The sequence below is a fragment of the Dermacentor albipictus genome, chromosome 1 (genome assembly GCF_038994185.2).
Source record: "Dermacentor albipictus isolate Rhodes 1998 colony chromosome 1, USDA_Dalb.pri_finalv2, whole genome shotgun sequence".
Classification (NCBI taxonomy): Eukaryota; Metazoa; Arthropoda; class Arachnida; order Ixodida; family Ixodidae; genus Dermacentor; species Dermacentor albipictus.
In genome coordinates this window covers 487,245,996-487,265,263 of record NC_091821.1, presented here as the reverse complement: position 1 = coordinate 487,265,263, position 19,268 = coordinate 487,245,996, and the positions used below count along the sequence as shown (strand labels likewise).

Sequence of the window (19,268 nt, the reverse complement as noted above, 5' to 3'; positions counted from 1 at the left end):
AGAATACTACACTATATAGGTATCCGGGTAAACTTTTTAAGTGTCATAAAATCATATTCAGAATACCAACCGCAAAAATTGAAATTAATGGCTATGCGTCTAGTTTTAAAGAATCATCAAATGGCGTGCGTCAAGGTAGTATCCTGGGTCCGCTACTTTGAAATATCTATGTAAATGGCTCGGTGAACATCGGTAATAGCACAACTTCTATTATTTACGCCGATGATACAAACTTATCTTTTAAGGACTGCGATTGGCATAAACTTGTAGATAAAGCAAACGGTGTCTTGGAATTACTCAGCACATCAGCATAAGCGATTTTTTAATTTAAACGGCTCTGAAACAATATCAGTACTCTTTCTTCCCAAAACTAAGCCCATAAACTGCGATTTGGCCCTAACCGTTGGCCCGAAAATAATTAAAATTGAACCTATAGTGAAAACCCTGGGAATAATTTTTCACCAAAGTATGCTAAGCAACAATCAGGTTGAGCTTGTTCACTCTAAACTTTCTCGTATCGTAGGTGTCCTATCGCGTCTGCGTTCTCTTTTGCCGCACTGAATTAAGCTTTTGTTATATAATTCTCCATATTATCTACAATATATTATTGCTATCTATATCTTAGAACAACATATGAAATTATAGACCCATTTCCATACTAACAGCTTTTTGAAAAGTAATTGAAAAACTAATATATAACCAATAGCTTTATTCTTAACCAATCACCAGATTATGGCGCCTTTTCAGTTTGATTTCACAAAGCAGCGTCAACCGGTACAGCACTACAAACGCAAAAAGAAATAATACTGGGTGAATTCGAAAATGAAACATATACACTTGGAACTGTCTCGTATCGTAGGTGTCCTATCGCGTCTGCGTTCTCTTTTGCCGCAATGAATTAAACTTTTGTTATATAATTCTCCATATTATCTACAATATATTATTGCTATCTATATCTTAGAACAACATATGAAATTATAGACCCATTTCCATACTAACAGCTTTTTGAAAAGTAATTGAAAAACTAATATATAACCAATAGCTTTATTCTTAACCAATCACCAGATTATGGCGCCTTTTCAGTTTGATTTCACAAAGCAGCGTCAACCGGTACAGCACTACAAACGCAAAAAGAAATAATACTGGGTGAATTCGAAAATGAAACATATACACTTGGAACTTTCTCGTATCGTAGGTGTCCTATCGCGTCTGCGTTCTCTTTTGCCGCAATGAATTAAACTTTTGTTATATAATTCTCCATATTATCTACGATATATTATTGCTATCTATATCTTAGAACAGCATATGAAATTACAGGGCTATAGGACTTAGGACTACAGAAAAAAGCTGTGGGTATATTTACAGGTGCTCCATGCGATGCACACTCTAAACCGATCTTCGAAGCCCTAAATTTACAGCCAATACCTGATTGTTACAATTGGATTTTAATTAGGCGCTACCGTACTTACGGAAAAAATCATGATACTTTTCTTATAGACTCAGTGCGTTTAACATCATGCACTTGCCCAATAGCACGCGAGCTACTGATTGGAAAATCCCTTACACACGGACCAATTATGGTTGCCAAATGAACTATTTACTGCCACAAACACTAAACAGGCATTGCCTAATAAATGAATGATAGCATTTTTTTTTCTCCAGACAACCGTTATATGTGTGTTTAGAATGTAGTCAATACAGCGCTCAAAGACCTGTTTTCACATTTTATAAAATCCTATGATTTATTGTTGCTGTTTGCTATATATTAAATGGTGTGAAGGCTTTCGTCAAGCTTTGATGGACTTTTGCTTTCACCCCACACATCACTGTTGTGGCTGTTGTATTGCCTCCTGTGGCACTGAAATAAACTAATTTGGTGGAAATTCAAGACGATGAGCTTGCTCGCTCCTATCACTATCGGTGGAGCTGTGTGCTACAGGGGTCATGGTACTGTAAGGGTCATATGTCGCCTTGAAAAAGACAGGTGCTGTTGTCGAAATGTTGGCTCCTGCTTTCACTTTGTTCTTGTTTTGTTCATCAACATAACCATAGAACACGCGTGCATTTGACATTTGCGAATGCCCTGTGGCCTTAAGGAGCGGAGTAGCGAGTTCATGGCCGTCTGAGCTGAGGACGCTTTCGATCATGAACCAGGACTATGCTCTGTAATCACAAATGACCGTACAGTCTATCTAGCCCTGTCGAGAGTCGCTTTCTATTATCTTTAGTTGTCTACATATTTTACTCCGCAGCGCAGGGTATAGCCAGCTGCTTTCTCATTGAATAAACAAGTCTACAAATATTTAGCGTAACAGTTTTTCAGAGCTGGAAACTTCGTTTGCCTTATCAGTATGTCAGTGTATTTGTTTGCGCCGATAAGGGACCTTGTCGCAATCGAAATTATTGTCTCCTATTTATTTCGATCACATTTCTCTGTAATAAACAAAGAAAAAGAAACATTGGAAGTGTTGCACAGCAAAGCGATTTTTTCTTTTGTTTTTCTTCGCAGGAATGCGCGAGGAAACACAAGATCTTCCCAGAGGATACGGCTAGTCTCATGTTTACGCTAAAGTGGGTTAGGGACACTCTCTTCTAGACGGCACACACATCCGTTCGTTGAAGCGCTGACAATGTTCTGTTCTCTAAAGCTTTCTTTTGGGGTCAGAATTCGACTTTCTTGTGTATAATCGCATAAACTATTGGAAATAAAATTATTTTGTCATTCACGTTTTCTCGCGCCTCGCAAACACTGCATGCCAGGATTTCTAGCCATGCAATGTTACTGGCTTGTAAGGTGTGCACCATTTTTCAGGTATCTACCGGCAACGGGTGACTTACTTTGCGTATGCCTACGTAATAATTACCATGCGTTGCGTTGGTATACGCGTGGCATGACAGGCACTTAGCTGACTAAAATGATTACTAAACTCATAGTCGGAACTTCGAACTATGGCAAATTAGCTGACAGGAATGCAGGGTATAGATAAAATGAAGCTGAAGCTGATTTGTCACATAAATAAAGAAAAGTAGATTCAGTGCACTTTGGAGATCGTTGCTATGTGTAACATTTTCCTGGCAGATGGCTACCAAGCGTCGTTTGAGATTACGCCAAGCGATGCCAGGTGGCTCAACGTGTTTGTGTAAGACGAACAGCAATGCATGGGACGCGAGCGTCCGTGTGACGGCAGCCGGAACACGACGGCGACACGGCGTAAAAAAAGCGTGACCTGTGACGAAGAAAGAACACAAAGAAACTAAGCACGTGACGCACACACTGAACGTTTAAAACGGCTCGTCGGCTTTAGCACGAAAGGAGTAAGCGTGCGATCGAGGGCTATTTCTTAGAGCATTGAGCTGCTGGGCTCAATGTACTTCGAGACGGTGCTCTTAGATGGCTCAGCATGTCCAGAGGGAAGCACAAGGAAGGAGCCCCGCTGCCGGACGCGGCCCATGTGCACTTGTGTGCCACCGGGAAAATGTCGAAGGCTACACAAATGACTTTGTGCAGACGTTGCAAGATTGCTCAGCGTGACCAGAGGGAAGCGTAAGGAAGGAGCCCCGCGGCCAGACGCGGGCCATGTGCACCTGCGTGCCACCGGGGAAATCTCAGTGGCTACACAAACGACTTTGTGCAGACGTTGCAAGATTGCTCAGCGTGTCCAGAAGGAGGCGCAAGGAAGGAGCCCCCCTGCCGGACACGGCCCATGTGCACCTGCGTGCCACCGGAGAAATCTCCGAGGCTACACAAACGACTTTGTGCAGACGTTGCAAGATTGCTCAGCGTGTCCAGAAGGAGGCGCAAGGAAGGAGCCCCCCTGCCGGACGCGGCCCATGTGCACCTGCGTGCCACCGGAGAAATCTCCGAGGCTGCACAAATGACTTTGTGCAGACGTTGCAAGATTGCTCAGCGTGACCAGAGGGAAGCGTAAGGAAGGAGCCCCGCGGCCAGACGCGGGCCATGTGCACCTGCGTGCCACCGGGGAAATCTCAGTGGCTACACAAACGACTTTGTGCAGACGTTGCAAGATTGCTCAGCGTGTCCAGAAGGAGGCGCAAGGAAGGAGCCCCCCTGCCGGACACGGCCCATGTGCACCTGCGTGCCACCGGAGAAATCTCCGAGGCTACACAAACGACTTTGTGCAGACGTTGCAAGATTGCTCAGCGTGTCCAGAAGGAGGCGCAAGGAAGGAGCCCCCCTGCCGGACGCGGCCCATGTGCACCTGCGTGCCACCGGAGAAATCTCCGAGGCTGCACAAATGACTTTGTGCAGACGTTGCAAGATTGCTCAGCGTGTCCAGAAGGAGGCGCAAGGAAGGAGCCCCCCTGCCGGACACGGCCCATGTGCACCTGCGTGCCACCGGAGAAATCTCCGAGGCTACACAAACGACTTTGTGCAGACGTTGCAAGATTGCTCAGCGTGTCCAGAAGGAGGCGCAAGGAAGGAGCCCCCCTGCCGGACGCGGCCCATGTGCACCTGCGTGCCACCGGAGAAATCTCCGAGGCTGCACAAATGACTTTGTGCAGACGTTGCAAGATTGCTCAGCGTCTCCAGAGGGAAGCACAAGGAAGGAGCCCCGCTGCCGGACGCAGCCCATGTGCACCGGCGTGCCACCGGAGAAATCTCCGAGGCTACACAAATGAATTTGTGGAGACGTTGCAAGATTGCTTAGCGTGTCCAGAGGGAAGCGCGAAAGAGAGGGCCGTCCACTCCACGTGCCTCTTCAACCTCGAAACTCTCGGCACTTGCGCAGTGCTCACGGAATTAAACACGATATGGAGAATTTAGTAGAACGCTGATTATGTTTGTGGTACTCGAGAACACCATGCAATGTCACTAAGAATCTGGTCACCAAAGGTGACGCCGACTCCCACATAAGTGCGCGCGCCGAAAGTGTGTCGATTCGACATGAACTGCAGCCGGTGAAAAAGAATGTATTAGTATTACTTAGCCACAAGTTGACGCCTTTCATTCTCTGAGCGCTGTACATACCCAGCTCTGCCTTGTTACTTACGTCAATATATTAATGACAACATTCATCACAGTAATGAGCAATAAAATGTAAAGCATATAATCGCCAATTACATTCATCACAACGTATATTGCTAACCACATTAACGTCGCCACTTATCTCCCAGGAATGGATGTACCGGCAATTCCTATGCAATGAATTGGTAAATCAGCGTGTATTAATGTAGATATATGTCTCTTGGACGTACACAAAATACTTCTTTAACGCACCATGATCTTGAACTGTTTCATACTAGAGGCGTTAAAATCTATGTGTGGTTAAAGCGCGCGGAATTTTGACAAATAAGCGGGTATAGCAATGGTTTGCTTCAAACTTATTACTCTAATAACCCTAGTACTATGCAGTTGAAAGCCGCACGCACTAACAAGTGTGCTATGACGCAAAAATAACGGTGCTCTACTTGTGCAAAGTATTTCGGTCCGCACGTGCACTGCAAACCATGTCGTCTGTATTTGTATATCGGATGACAATAGTGTACCGGACGATGATGACATTGGGCGCATCGCATCGTTGTTCTTGAGGAGATGGTAGTAAATTGGTATGAAAATATTCGGCATTCGTCTCAAAATACGGGCTACATCACAAACTAGGCGTGCACGACACTGGCGATGGTGCACAAAATGGCATACCTAAAACCAAGCAGACGCCATGAATAAGGCGTGTGATCGAATACAACAACGGAAACATCCACTGCGTCACAAGGAAACATGCGGACATCACGCACAAATATTTGCGAAGCAAATATCACTTACAATTGTTTCAATATTGGGCCACCTCGAACAAAGTAAGAAGGCTATGACTATACAGTTGGCTATACAGCACTTCACGGGCCTGTTGTTAAATCCCGGGCGCTTCCGAAACGGTAAGTACCATGCATTGGCCCACCTGAGCCTGGCCCGATGATGTTAAAACTAGCCCGTACCCGGCCTGGCCCGGCCTGGCCCAGCCCGGTTCTGTTCGACACATTGTGCCTTGGGCCTACGCGAAGCTAGCTCGAGTTCCCGGTTTTTTCTAAGATACTGTCAAGTGATCAACAGGAGCCGGGCGGTGTTCAAGCTGCATCAAAGCAGCATTCTGTCCGGCTCCCATCCTTGCTACCTGCTTCCACTATGAGAGAAACAAGCATCTCATTTCTTTGCTAGCTGAACCAGAACAAAAATATTATACGAATATTTGATAGGAAACACACATATAAAATATACATTTAGGAAAGTAGGGAGGATTGAGGCTGGCAACAACCACCTGGAGTGGCACAGCTGATAATCACTTTTAGGGAGGGAGATAGAGAAATGGGCATCCGCTGAACCCCATGCTCGTGCTTCAAAGTTTTATATGAGCGACCGTACAGCATTTTCGGTTAGTTGTGCGGCAATGTACTATAGCTAAGGCACAGGTGAATACTCCCGTACAGACCGCCCTGCCATTTCATATCAATTTGGAATTTCATATCACTGGGATGTAGAATGATGGAATTGTAGCCAAAATGTTTACAACCACTCAAGTATCCTTACGTGATTTCAGTGCTAAATTAAAGGTCCAGCTTTATCCACCTTGCTCTAATTTATATCAACCTTTGGGAGTGGTCCAGGTTGGTTTTTTGCGGTGTGGGCGACGGCATATGCCCGACACCATGGCTGTTCATCGTGGGACATCGCAGTGCGAGTCGCATGAGGTCAAGCACCGGAAAACATGACGTCATCATTTGATCAAGTGGAGTTTGGTACTACTGGATGTCGACGCCGGACGCCGGACTATCGGCTTAGAGGGGCGTATAATGCCTTCGCCTTAAAATTTTGCGCGAATATATATATTTAAATACGCTGGTATATTGGATTCCAGGATTATCTTATACACGAGAACTAGAAGCAGAAATTTGTCTTTCGTAAGATTAACGTTCATGTGCATTCTCATTTTGACACGGAACTTGCCATTCTTATTACTTTATTAGGCTTTTTTGTACTGGTGTCAGTTTCTCAACCTATAATTTAAGCATCCTTGTTTCGCGATATATGCAAATTCGGACTCTGTCTACTTTTGTTTCAGAACAGCGCATGTACAACGTTGGCAACGTAGTTCTTTTGCCATCAGATTGCAATATAATCTACTTCTTTGTTCACGCAAATTCACTCGTAGCCCACCAGATGTTAGAGAAACATATACGAGGCTGAGAACACTAGGGATGAGTCACTTAGAATGCGAAAATTGCTATAAAAAGTATCCCATGAGGTAATGCAAATTTCTTTGTTCTGTTTTCTTTTTTACGTCCCTCCCCCATGTTAAGAAATTTTGCAGCATCCGGGGGGTTCTACGCTTAGTGTATTTATCTATGAACAATGGACACTTGAAAGTCGAAATTAATATAGCTGGACTATTTGTGCGTTAAAGTATGGCACAATGTCCAACTACATCGCACAAATAATGAAGGAACATATTGGAAACCAGTAGCGGGTTACACTATGCCCTAACAATAAAACATTTTAGGAAGGAACTTTTCAAAATTTATTTGCTACTATTATTTAAGTACTTTAACAACTTGTTGAAAATATAATTTTAGTTCTGCCATCAAGATTATCACGCGCAGGCAGCCCAAAATGCGACATAAGTGACCGCTGTAGAAATACTACATTTTTATGTGCAGCAAGAAAATATTGAGCACGACTCTGCTCTAGGCACGCCTTCTGCTCTTGAAAAATGAAACCAGCTGTACCGAAGGTCTTCTCAATGATTTTTCTGGCGGTTGCTAGACGATCAATAGTTTGGATATCTACAGATCTTCTAGTGAATTGTTTCGCAGTGAGTCGCGCACCAATCAAATAGCTCACAATCTCTTATAGCGATTGCCATGCAAACATCTGTCTAACTCTTCGTCATACAAATTCGACACCCCAGTGCACTTCCCCTTCTTGATGGCGTGGCCACCGCCATACTAACTGCGCTACCTCAATCGAACGTCGGGTTGTCCGTCTAACGCCTGAGCACGATCACCTCTAGGAATTGTAGGTCTTACTATTCTGGCAACAATGTTAACCAGAATTCTTTATTGCCCCGAAGAAGACGGAGAACCCATCCTAAGATAACTTGCGATGTTAATGCGATTCATCATCATCATCATCCTGGTTACGCCCACTGCAGGGCAAAGGCCTCTCCCATAGTTCCCCAACTACCCCGGTCATGTACTAATTGTGGCCATGTTGTCCCTGAAAACTCCTTAATCTCATCCGCCCACCTAACTTTCTGCCACCCTCGGCTACGCTTCCCTTCGCTTGGAATCGATTCCGTAACTCTTAATGACCAACGGTTATCATTGCTCCTCATTACGTGCCCTACCCATGCCCATTTCTTTGTCTTGATTTCAACTAAGATATCATTACCTCGCGTTTGTTCCCTCACCCAATCTGCTCTTTTCTTATCCCTTAACGCTACACCTATCATTCTTCTTTCCATAGCTCGTTGCGTCGTTCTCAATTTAAGCAGAACCCTTTTCGTAAGCCTCCACGTTTCTGCCCCGTACGTGAGTACTGGTAAGACACAGCTGTTAATGCGATTATAATTCATGAAATGTAGCGATAACATAGGGACATACCATATTAAATAAGAGAACTATAATTGAATCTGTAGCGGTCCTCCTGAGATTTCAAGTGCTTCAACTATGTGCATCATACATTGTCCTCGTGATTGGCCTGCTTTGTTATAACCATCGCTAGCCAAGGTTATTTGACGGCGGTAGGACAAGGACCGTATGCCGGTGGCAAATACAGTGACAACGCTGGAAATATGAAGAAGGAATGACGTCGATAGTACGACAAAGTTATTATGGGGACGACGGCATGACGACGACGGGATGATTCTAAAGTGATGATAAATACCCATGACGCGATTACAATGCCATGATGATGGTGACGTAACCACGATTGGTCGACGATGGCACAACTATACACTTTAAAAACAGTTGCATCCTTTGGGGTGTATATTTGCCACAGGACAGTAATCGTCATCTGTCTTGCCCGCATTTCTATTCTCTAATTCTGCGAGCCTGGTGCTGTCGGTATATTCAAGTCACGAACGGCATGCGCGTTATCAGCATGACCGAGCATTTTCGACAGGAAAGTAACGAGCGCAGCGGTTTCAAGAAAGGAAACGTGGGGAAGACAGATGACAGTTGCTGTTGTGTGGCAAATGTAGACCCCAAGGGGTGTAAGCTTTGCTTAGAGTGTAACGGAATGAAGTAGAAATTATGTTGGCGGAACGAATAAGGTGGTATCTCGATGACGGCATGGCAACAATAGGAAGATCTTTCTAAAATGATGGCAATGGTTCGACAGTTTATAGCGTGAAGATGGTGGCCTGCCGATAAGAGAAAGACAAGTGTACCAAGATGCAGGAGTGACGACGAGAGTATGACGAGAGTCAGATGACGAAGTTGGAATGACAAGGATCGAATGACCCGACAGTATGACGACCATGGTCACGTAGTAGTGACTGTAAAGAACGTTGTAGCAATAGTGTGAGTGACGAAACTAACTTTTAGTGGTGAACCAGTGCCAACTAAAACCGGCCACACTCAAAGCACAAGGATCGTCGCGAACACAGTCAGCAATTGTCGAAACGTGATCAGCGAGTCAAGTGCGTCGGCGTTTATGCATGAGTCATTGAAGGTTCACCAGTAATCGCTGGTACCCGCGTGTCTTGCAGAAAGTACCACGCAATTCCTGCCGCGCCTTCATGTAAATCAGATTAAATCGCGGACAACAGACAGAGGATAGAACCATGGATAACATGCGAGAACCTTTCGGTACACAGGCGTGTCCTGCGCTGAGCGGTTTAGACGGTGAAACGTGGTCAGCCGATAAAGAAGCACATGGGTGTATACCCACTCTTATGCCATCTTCGACTGGTCGTTTCTGAGCGCTCTGGAACGCTCTCGCGACCGGCGTTGTCTTCGGCTGGTTGAAAGAGGGTGCCCGCCCTGCGTTCGGCTGGCTCTTCTCGATTGCTCTCCTCCATCTTCGAACGCTCTGAGGCGCTCCGAGCCCTGTCGTCGGAGCAGTCGTCGAAATTGAAACGTCATCGCAGAGCCGCGTCGCTGCTGTTGGCGACGGCCCACCGTAATCTAGGCAACCTAGGCCACTGCGACGAACGCTCGTCCCGCCGGCGCGTCCGCCGGTTTTCGCGGCAGCGCCGGGAGCTTTCGATAAGCGAAACATCGGACGTTGGTAGTAGTCACGTGGTTTAGCATCTGCCATTGTCTCCTGCGAGAGCGAGTCGCACGTTCGGCTTGCGCGCTCGTCCTCTACCTCTGAGCTTGGGGGACGCCGGATCTGCCCGACTCTGCTTCGGGGGATGGAAGCGACCAGTCGAAGATACCATTATAAAGCATCGTCCAGATTCTACAAACACAAAAGGAAAAAAAACAATAACAAAATAACACAGAAATTGTGTCCGGCATTTCGTCAGCGAGCGTAGAAAAGCTTAACCCTCACCGCGTGTATGGCTTGAGGTCGTGAGCGGCACCACTGTGATTGCGAAATGCCGTGTGGCATTACCCTATAGTCCAGTGCGCCAATGAGTCAGATGATCTTCTATGGTCCGCTAAGTCCTCGTCGTCGTATTGCAGTCCAGACCTAAACACAGTCGCCGGGCTCGTACTGGACGTCGCATGGTCGAAGATTGTAGATTTTCTTCAACGGTGACGTGCGGCAGCATGACACCAAAAGTTGTCGTCATATTCCTTCCATAAACAAGCTTGAACGGCGCGATCTGTGTTGTTTCTGACACTGCCGTGTTGTAGGCAACGGTGATATACGGAACGACTGCATCCCACATCTTGTGTTCCACGTCGACGTACATCGCTAACATGTCGGCGAGCATCTTGTTCTGTCGTTCTGTGAGGCCACTCGTCGCAGTGGGGTAGGCAGTGGTATTCCGGTGGCTTGTTTGGCTATACGGCAGAATGGCTTGAGCAGTGGTGTAGCCAGAAATGTGGCTCGGGGGGGGGGGGGGGGGGTCTCATGTTGCAGCTCAGCGTCTTCCTTATAGAACGTGACATGGGATCAAATGCATGAATATTACCATTACCATTGTCAAAGATGCTGCAAACGAATTCTTGAATGCTACGCACTCTCAAGACAAGTAAAACATGCAATTTTGTACCAAAGAATGCACTCGTATGTCCCAAGCGTTGCGCCCGAAATAACTGATATCAATGCGTCAACGTTTTTTTCTCCATTTATAAAAAAGACATCACAGAAACTTATGAAACATATCAGTTCGAAACCAGCAATAAAGTGCGTGCCGCTGATATGAAAACTGCAAAGGCCATGAAATGAACAAGTTGAAGACAAATATTTTAATGAAACTTTGCCATTCAAGAACTTTGTTTACATTTTTCTACATATGCCATGGACAGGAAAAAATCTCTATGACGCTGTCCTTTGTTCCAATGTATTACGCAGGAGCAGCTGTCAGCGGTCGTGAATTGTGAGTAATTGCACCGAAATTATAGTCTCAACGGACAATATATAGAAAGCAGAAGTTATGTAAAATATATTAGGGTGAGGCCAATGAAAGTGAGCCAATGCGAATATATGACAATAGGTACTCTACTTAAGTGTAGCCTACATGAGCATTTAGACACTTGTCCAACTGACTAACTAGTCGCGTGATTCCCGTCTCATAAAACTCTATGGGTTCAAAAACTCTACTGCTTCAAAAAGTCTGTAACTGACTCTTTCACGTCATCGTCCGATACGAATCAGGCTCCCTTGAGCTTGTTTTTTTTTCAATTGCCCCGAAATGTGGATGTCCCAAGGCGACAGGTGTGTGCTCTGTGGCAGATGTTGCAGCGTTTCTCATTTGAACCTTGCCAGTTTTGTGTTAACCACATCAGCGACGTGAAGACGAGCATTGTCGTGGAGCAAGATGACCCCATTTGTCAATTTTGCACTTCGTTTGTTCTTGATTGCAACGCGCAGCTGATCCGCCGTTTCACAATAGCGGAAACGATTGATAGTCTCTCCATATTTAGCAAATTCGATCAGTAATGGCCCCTGACGATCGAAAAAAAAAAAACGTCAACAACACTTTTGCGGCGGAAACGACGGCCTTTTCGTTCGTAAGGGGTGGTGAATTCGAACGTTTCCACTGTAAGCTTTGTCATCATGTTTCAGGCTTGTAGTGGCACCATCATTCATCCCCGGTCACTACTGCCGATAAGTCAACATTATTGTGATACCGGATCAGATGATTCAAGGCAGCGCCGAACCTCTCCGTCTTCCGGGAATGGTTCAAGATGTTGGGCATGCATTACGCACACAAGAGCCGATAACCGAGATGTTCATAAATTATGTTGTGAACTGAACCGTGAATGATGTTCACACGCTCTGCCAGTTCAACGGTGCTTATCCTCCTTTCTTGTCTAATCAGCTCATCAACCTTTGCAATTGTGTTGGGGGTGATTGCAAAGGTCGATGAGATTGCACGGTGGCTTTGGCCCGGACTTGGATTGTCCTTGCGACTTTCACGTCCTTTTTTTAACCGCTTGCTCCAGTGCTTCGCAGTGGCCAATGAAATGCAATGTTCAACATAGAAGGCAGCCAAACGTATACTAAAATCTTTTTGGGAAGCACCTTCAGCAGTCAAAAACCTCACGACCCCTCGCTATACAACTTTTTGAGTGTTTATTATGTCATGTAACCATGTTCAACACAGTGTATGAGAGTATTAAAGAACATTTATCCTCACGGCTGCGTGTCACATTTGTAAATGAGAGTTGCCTGTGTGCTACGCGCATGCCTCGCGGATAGAACCGCAACATTATTGCGTGGGATGTGTTGGCTCACTTTCACCTGGCTCGCCTTCGTACATTAAAAATGCTAAGATACAATGGAATACACAAACGCGAAGATACAGCTTGATAAAGGGCATGAAAGTGTCACAGGAAACAAACTTTACTTCGCGTATGCACAAAACCTCACAATAAGATATTTAAATATACGTATAAGTCTGCAATAACTCTAGGTGTCTAAGAAAAAGCCACTGTATATAATGCGTCAAAGAAGGCAAGTAAACACGTTGCAAAATCACAGAATCACTGATCACAAAATCCTCAGACCCACACCCCACGACCTCCGCTCCCCATCTTAATGGCGCGCGATAGAAGGTGGCACGCTTTCTCCCCGCTTTTCTCCCTTGCGCACACAAGAATGAGCCACCATTGTCGGCTCACACATGATACCATCACCCCCCTCCGCTACGCTTTGGCCCGCACATACAGCATGGGGCGCGCTGTCACGATATTATCATCCTTGGACTTTATACAGAACATCAGGGGGACGGCGATGGCAGTAATGCGTCTGGAGTGTCCACATAATTGCTATCCAAATAATATAATAAGAGTGTCCGGCAATTGAAGCATCCCGCGGCTTAACAGTTTGCTCAAAGGAAGAAGTAACAGAATAGAACTTTCATCATGGGACAATTCGCTGTGCCGCAAGAATGCATCTTTTTTTTTGTTTTGTTAGGTGTGGGCAACGAAATGAAAAAAAAAAACGTGAAGGACATCATGTTGACCACAATGGAAAGCCTACTCTGGGCACGTACCAAAGCAATATTGCAGAAAATGTGAGACGCTTGTTCCACAGGGAACCATAAGCATAGTGATCGGTATCCTGCACCGGCGAGACAAGACTTACCACAGAGGTTGCGCTCAAGCGAACGTGTTGCAATCATGCGAGTCCCCCCAGTGATGGTGGCAAGCGACCATGCATTGCTTCTTTTTCTTGTCTGCTAGCCAGGAAATCTCCAAAACTCTGTCAGGCGATGATCCACTTGGCCAGAGAAAGCGAACACGCATTGATGTGCGCGCGCGCAGTGGTCGGACGACACGACCACTGCGCCAGAGCGCACATGTGCACTCTGGCTGGCTCTGGCAGTCTGCGGGTAGGGAGAACAAGAAAATTGAAGAGGCTCATTGTGTACTCGCGAATAAACGTCAAATTAGCAAAAAACATAAAAAACGTAGTTACCTTTGCTGCTTTAGTGTCTTCACGTGCATGCTTCGGCGCAAGTGAAAAAAAATGCTGATATTCTTTTCTGTGACACGACGGCACAAATGAACCACCACAACGCTTCTTCTCATCGGATCTCGTTGCGTGCTTTGTCAACTTGTCTGATAGTGTATTGATTTGGCTCGTATTGTTGTATGTTCCGATGTATGTCTTTAGAAAAGTCATTGCACCTTTGGCGTCAAATGTTTCTAACTACGTTAAACCCACGAAGTTCCGGAATTGAAAATAAAAGGCCCGACGTTGGATATGTCAATGCACTGTTCACATCAAAAGTTTATAAGAACTTTATATCCAAAAAGTTTCGGAATTCACATTCATGCGCTCCGTAGATTCCACGGCCTCGGCGAGTGCCGCGACGAGCCAGTTCACACTCGAAATGCCTTTGAAACTTTGTGGTCGCCATCTTGCCGCCAAGCAGTGCGGACGTGATCCGCATGGGCTGCCGAGTTTCGACCAATTTTGGGCAACATTACGGACTGCGACGACCCGGGAACTTCATACCGAGGTCTATAAGGGTGCTGTGCACCCAACCGCTACGTTTTTTGGAGAGAAGACCTGCTCCTAGCCCGATTTCGGACAGTTCTCCCCCGAACCGATCCTAGTCGAGCCGGGTCTACTTTAGGCCTAACTCGACTAGGACCTCTCTCTGCCGACCCCGGCGAAGACCACCGCCGCCGGCGCCGAGCCCGAAAGGAGTGTACCGTGGATGGGGAAGATATCTCCCCGAAAAAGTACAACAACGAAATGCTCTTGACCTTTGCCATCAAGGCCCACGACCTCGTTCACCCTAAGAAGAAGACTGCGACGCCGCTTGCGTCATTCATCACGACCAACGACGGCAACGACAAGGCCACCGAGAAAGAGAAATCGGCCGCTGGCCGACCAACTTTCAGAAAAAGGAGACTGCTTCCATGCCTGCCGCCTACGGATTAAAAAGTAGTTTTCCGACCTAAAGGAGGCCTCGATCTCCGTTCCCACACCGCCACCACCCCCCTGCAAACGGTATGCCAGGGGTCCGACACGGACATCGCTGCAGCTCGAAAGCAAGACCAGGTGCGTGTCCCCCAACCAATAATTCTTTCACCGTGGGCTCTGCATCGGCGGAGAGAGTCAAGAAATGCTTCAATCTACAAAACCTCAGAATCATCGACCAGATATACCCTGTCAATACGCACACTGCGGCTTCAGACGAAGCCATCAACGGGATCGCCTACAACGTGCTGCAAAATCGAACCCAAGAGGAAATCCTCGAAGACATCCAGGACCTCAACAATGGATGCCAAATTGCAGAAGCAAGAAGGCTAGGTAGGGACCTCATCGTTACTATTAACCTTTACTGGAACCCAAAACGTACCCAACCAGATCCGTTTGTTCGGAAGACTACACTCGTGCTACGCCTTCCGTGCCAAAACGGAAGACTGCTTTAACTGCCGACGCACCGGACATGGAGCCGCGTCTCCCCGAGGGAAAGGACCTACCTATGCTACCACTGTGGAACGCAACACGCGGCCAAGGAGAAATCGGACTGCACCCCAAAAATGCATCCCGTGCAACGGAGGTGAATTCATGGGCACCAGAAGCTGCAACGCGCGCTTCGAAAGGCCCAACAACAGGGGAAGAAAACCCACTGAAAGCCAATGGCAACGCGGACAACAACAAGACAGCGGAGGACACCATTCCAGGAGGCGGGAAAGGTCCAACTCCAGCCAAAGACACTGGAGAAGCCGGAGCCGCTCCACCTCCTTCCCTCCCCTCCCGAAAGCCGACAGCCAAGGACGCCCAAAACAGGTGAGCTGGAAACAGCAGACCTCCCGAGAATGAGATGGCAACGCAAAGCTTAGGGCTACGATTGAAAGACAAAATGAAACAATCAAAGAGCTGAAGAAAAGCATTGTAAACCTTGCAGTGTGGAAACTTTCCCCATAAGAAAACACAAAGCTCAAAACAACACATCCCGTTTACGAGACCCAACAGCTCAGTACTCCGCGGCATCCTCGCTTGCCTCGTCAGCACAACGAAGCCCCCCGGCTAAAAAGAGAGCGATCGAAACGGTCAAAGGTGCGGAAAGCCCCACACTAAGCGATGTAATTGACCCAATCCAAGGCATGAACACCCGACTTGGTCGCATGGAGGAAAAGGTGGCAGCAACTGAAAAAAGAATGAGGGGAGACATGAAGGAACAAATTGGTGCGTTAGCTACGCAGCTAAATGGGAGCATGGACGCCCTAGAGGACAGACTAAGCCGAAAAGAGGCTACCGTAGCCACGATACAAACTCAAGTCACAGATCATGCTGAGCAACTTGCAGCAATCTCACTATCCAAATCTGGTCTCATAAACACTCAGGTACAAAGAGCAAACCAATATGGAGGAAAACCTTAAGAAAATCAAAATATGGCAGTGGAACTGCAGGTGCTTCGTCCCAAAGCGGGAGAACATACAACTAGACACACAAAACTTAGACAAGCCCGAAATTCCGTACATCATAGCACTGCAACAAATGCTAACAAAAGCCAAACTCAGAAACTATAAAACAGGTGAAAAAACGGGAGCGCAATACCCGCATGCGACTGTCTTGGTCCACTGAAACCTGACCGCCGTTGAAGACGAAATAGACAGGAAGGACGTGGACTGCCCCCTCGTGGAAATAATTCCACAGAAGAGAGGACAAGGGAGCCCATTTATTCTCAACGTATATAGTGCCCCCAGATCGAACCACCCCCTGATAATAGAGGCAGTTAACAAAACACTCAGGCTTTGTGGACACAAGCCGCCATTATTAGTAGGGGACTTTAACGCCAGGCACATGGCCTGGGGCTACAAAATAAGCATCAAGAAGGACACAGCAATATGGAATTAGATCCAAGACGAAGGCCTAACATTACTGAATGATCCGCTACAGCACACGCGAATAGGAAACAGTGTATAGACGAACATCAGCCGCGACCTCACGCTCAGTAAGAACGTGGGCGAAAGTAAATTGAGGCACACAGCCTGTAGCCTAGCCAGTGATCACTGTATATCGAAACCACTATCCTGGCCACATCACTAAAAAAGGAAAAGGAGGAAAGAGATCAGGATTCCCGACTGGTACAAATTTAGCTTCATCAGAGTACGAGACGAACCGACCACCATAGATGACCTCAACAAATGGGTTGAACAGCTTGGCGAGGACGTCAACACCACAACCGAAAGCACACCAGTCACAGCGGGAACACATGCAATAGACAACAGACTACTACACATGTGGCAACCACACGAAAGCCTTCAAAAGAGACTGCTCAAACAAAAACGCAACAGAAGACTGAAGCTCAAAATTACTCGCCTAATTAAAGAAATGGAACACCACGCACAAGAGCTGGTCAAACAACAACGGGGTCAAGCATGCGACCAAATGAATGGAAAACTGGGCCTAAAAGACACGTGGAACCTACTCAGGTACCTCCTAGACCCAGGAAATTGTAAGACGGCACACAACAAGAACATGGCCCGCCTTGTACACGAACAACCCCTTCAAGACGACGAACTCATCGACGAACTCAGGAGCAGATATTTAGATACCTCCGACAAGGAAACACTCCCGGAGTAAAAAGGACCTCCAAATCCAGGAATGGACGAGGAAATAATGACGGCAGAGGTGAGAGCGGCGCTAGACAAACTCCGCACATCCTGTGCCCCGGGAGCGGACGTAATCACAAACCGAACTTTCAGAAATTTGGATCAGGAATCAATCAACACTATCCCAAAACTCTTTAACCAATGCTGAGAAAAGCACAAGGTGGCGGCAGCGTGGAAACACGAAAAGATAACCTTCATACCGAAATCAGGGAAGCGCCTACAAATACAAAATTTGAGACCTATCTCCCTCGCGTCATGCCTGGCTAGAACACGTGATTCTGGATCGCCTGCAAGAACACATGGACAAGCGCGAACTCTTCCCCAGCACAATGTTGGGCTTTGGACAACACCTCTCCACACAAGACCTCATGCTGAGACTATTGGAGGAGGTCATCAACCCTATTCACAGCAAACGAATCAAATCAATCCTAGCTCTGGGTTTAACCAAAGCATTTGATAAAGCCAAGCACGAGGCTATCACAGAAGCCCTTTCAAATCTATAGGAGCAGGTGAGCGAACCCACATCTACGTCAATCCCTTCCTATACGCTAGGACGGCGGAGATACGCTTCGGGTCACTCACATCCGACCCTTTCAGACTGGGAAGCAGAGGGACGCCGCAAGTATCGGTACTCTCAGCCATCCTTTTCGGTGTCACGCTCATAACCATGACACAGCTGCTCGAAGGAATACCAAGCCTATCGCATTCCCTATACACCGACGACATTGCACTCTGCGTAACAAAAGGGAACGACGGAGAGATCGAGCGCCTACTGCAAACTGGCGCAGACGTAGTCCCACACGCCAGAAAGATAGGATTACCGTGCTCCCCGCGAAAAACTGAACTTCTCGTCATGACATACAATGTACGAGGCCCTACAAAAACTTCAGACCCTATAGAAATATGCGTGGACGACACCCTAGTTCCCGAGGTCTAAACGATCCAGATACTTGGTATGCACCTATAATGCAACGGCAAGGAACACAGTGACTCTCAACAAACTTACGGCATGCCTGAACGAAACCAACCGTTTGATCAAACGCATCGCCAATAAACACTTTGGGATGAAGGAAGCGGATCTTAGGCGTCTAATCAAGGCTTTCGTGCTCAGCCGTGTCGTGTACTCCCTCCGATATCTCAACTTGTATAAAGCGGAGAAGGAAAAGGTAAACTGCCTCATAAGACAAACCTACCAGGCGGCGCTCCACCTGCCGAGATACACAAACACCGTGTGACTCCTGAAAATCATCATCATCATTATCAGCCTAGTTACACCCACTGCAGGGCAAAGGCCTCTCCCATACTTCTCCAACAACCCCGGTCATGTACTAATTGTGGCCATGTCGTCCCTGCAAACTTCTTACTCTCATCCGCCCAACTCACTTTCTGCCGCCCCCGGCTACACTTCCCTTCCCTTGGAATCCAGTCCGTAACCCTTAATGACCATCGGTTATCTTCCCTCCTCGTTACATGTCCTGCCTATGCCCATATCTTTTTCTTGATTTCAACTAAGATGCCATTAAGTCACGTTTGTTCCCTCACCCAATCTGCTCTAT

At 46.7% G+C, this 19,268-nt stretch overlaps 1 protein-coding gene across 1 annotated transcript in view; it reads left to right on the top strand.

Moving 5' to 3' along the window:
• LOC135912251 (uncharacterized) overlaps window positions 1-2,627 on the top strand; it is a 70,292-nt gene extending 67,665 nt beyond the window's left edge. Inside the window, exon 6 of the mRNA XM_065444646.2 lies at window positions 2,510-2,627. Coding sequence (XP_065300718.1) covers window positions 2,510-2,596 — 87 coding nt within the window. The 3' untranslated portion in view covers window positions 2,597-2,627. The remainder of the gene's footprint in view (window positions 1-2,509) is intronic.
• Window positions 2,628-19,268: the final 16,641 nt, after the last annotated feature.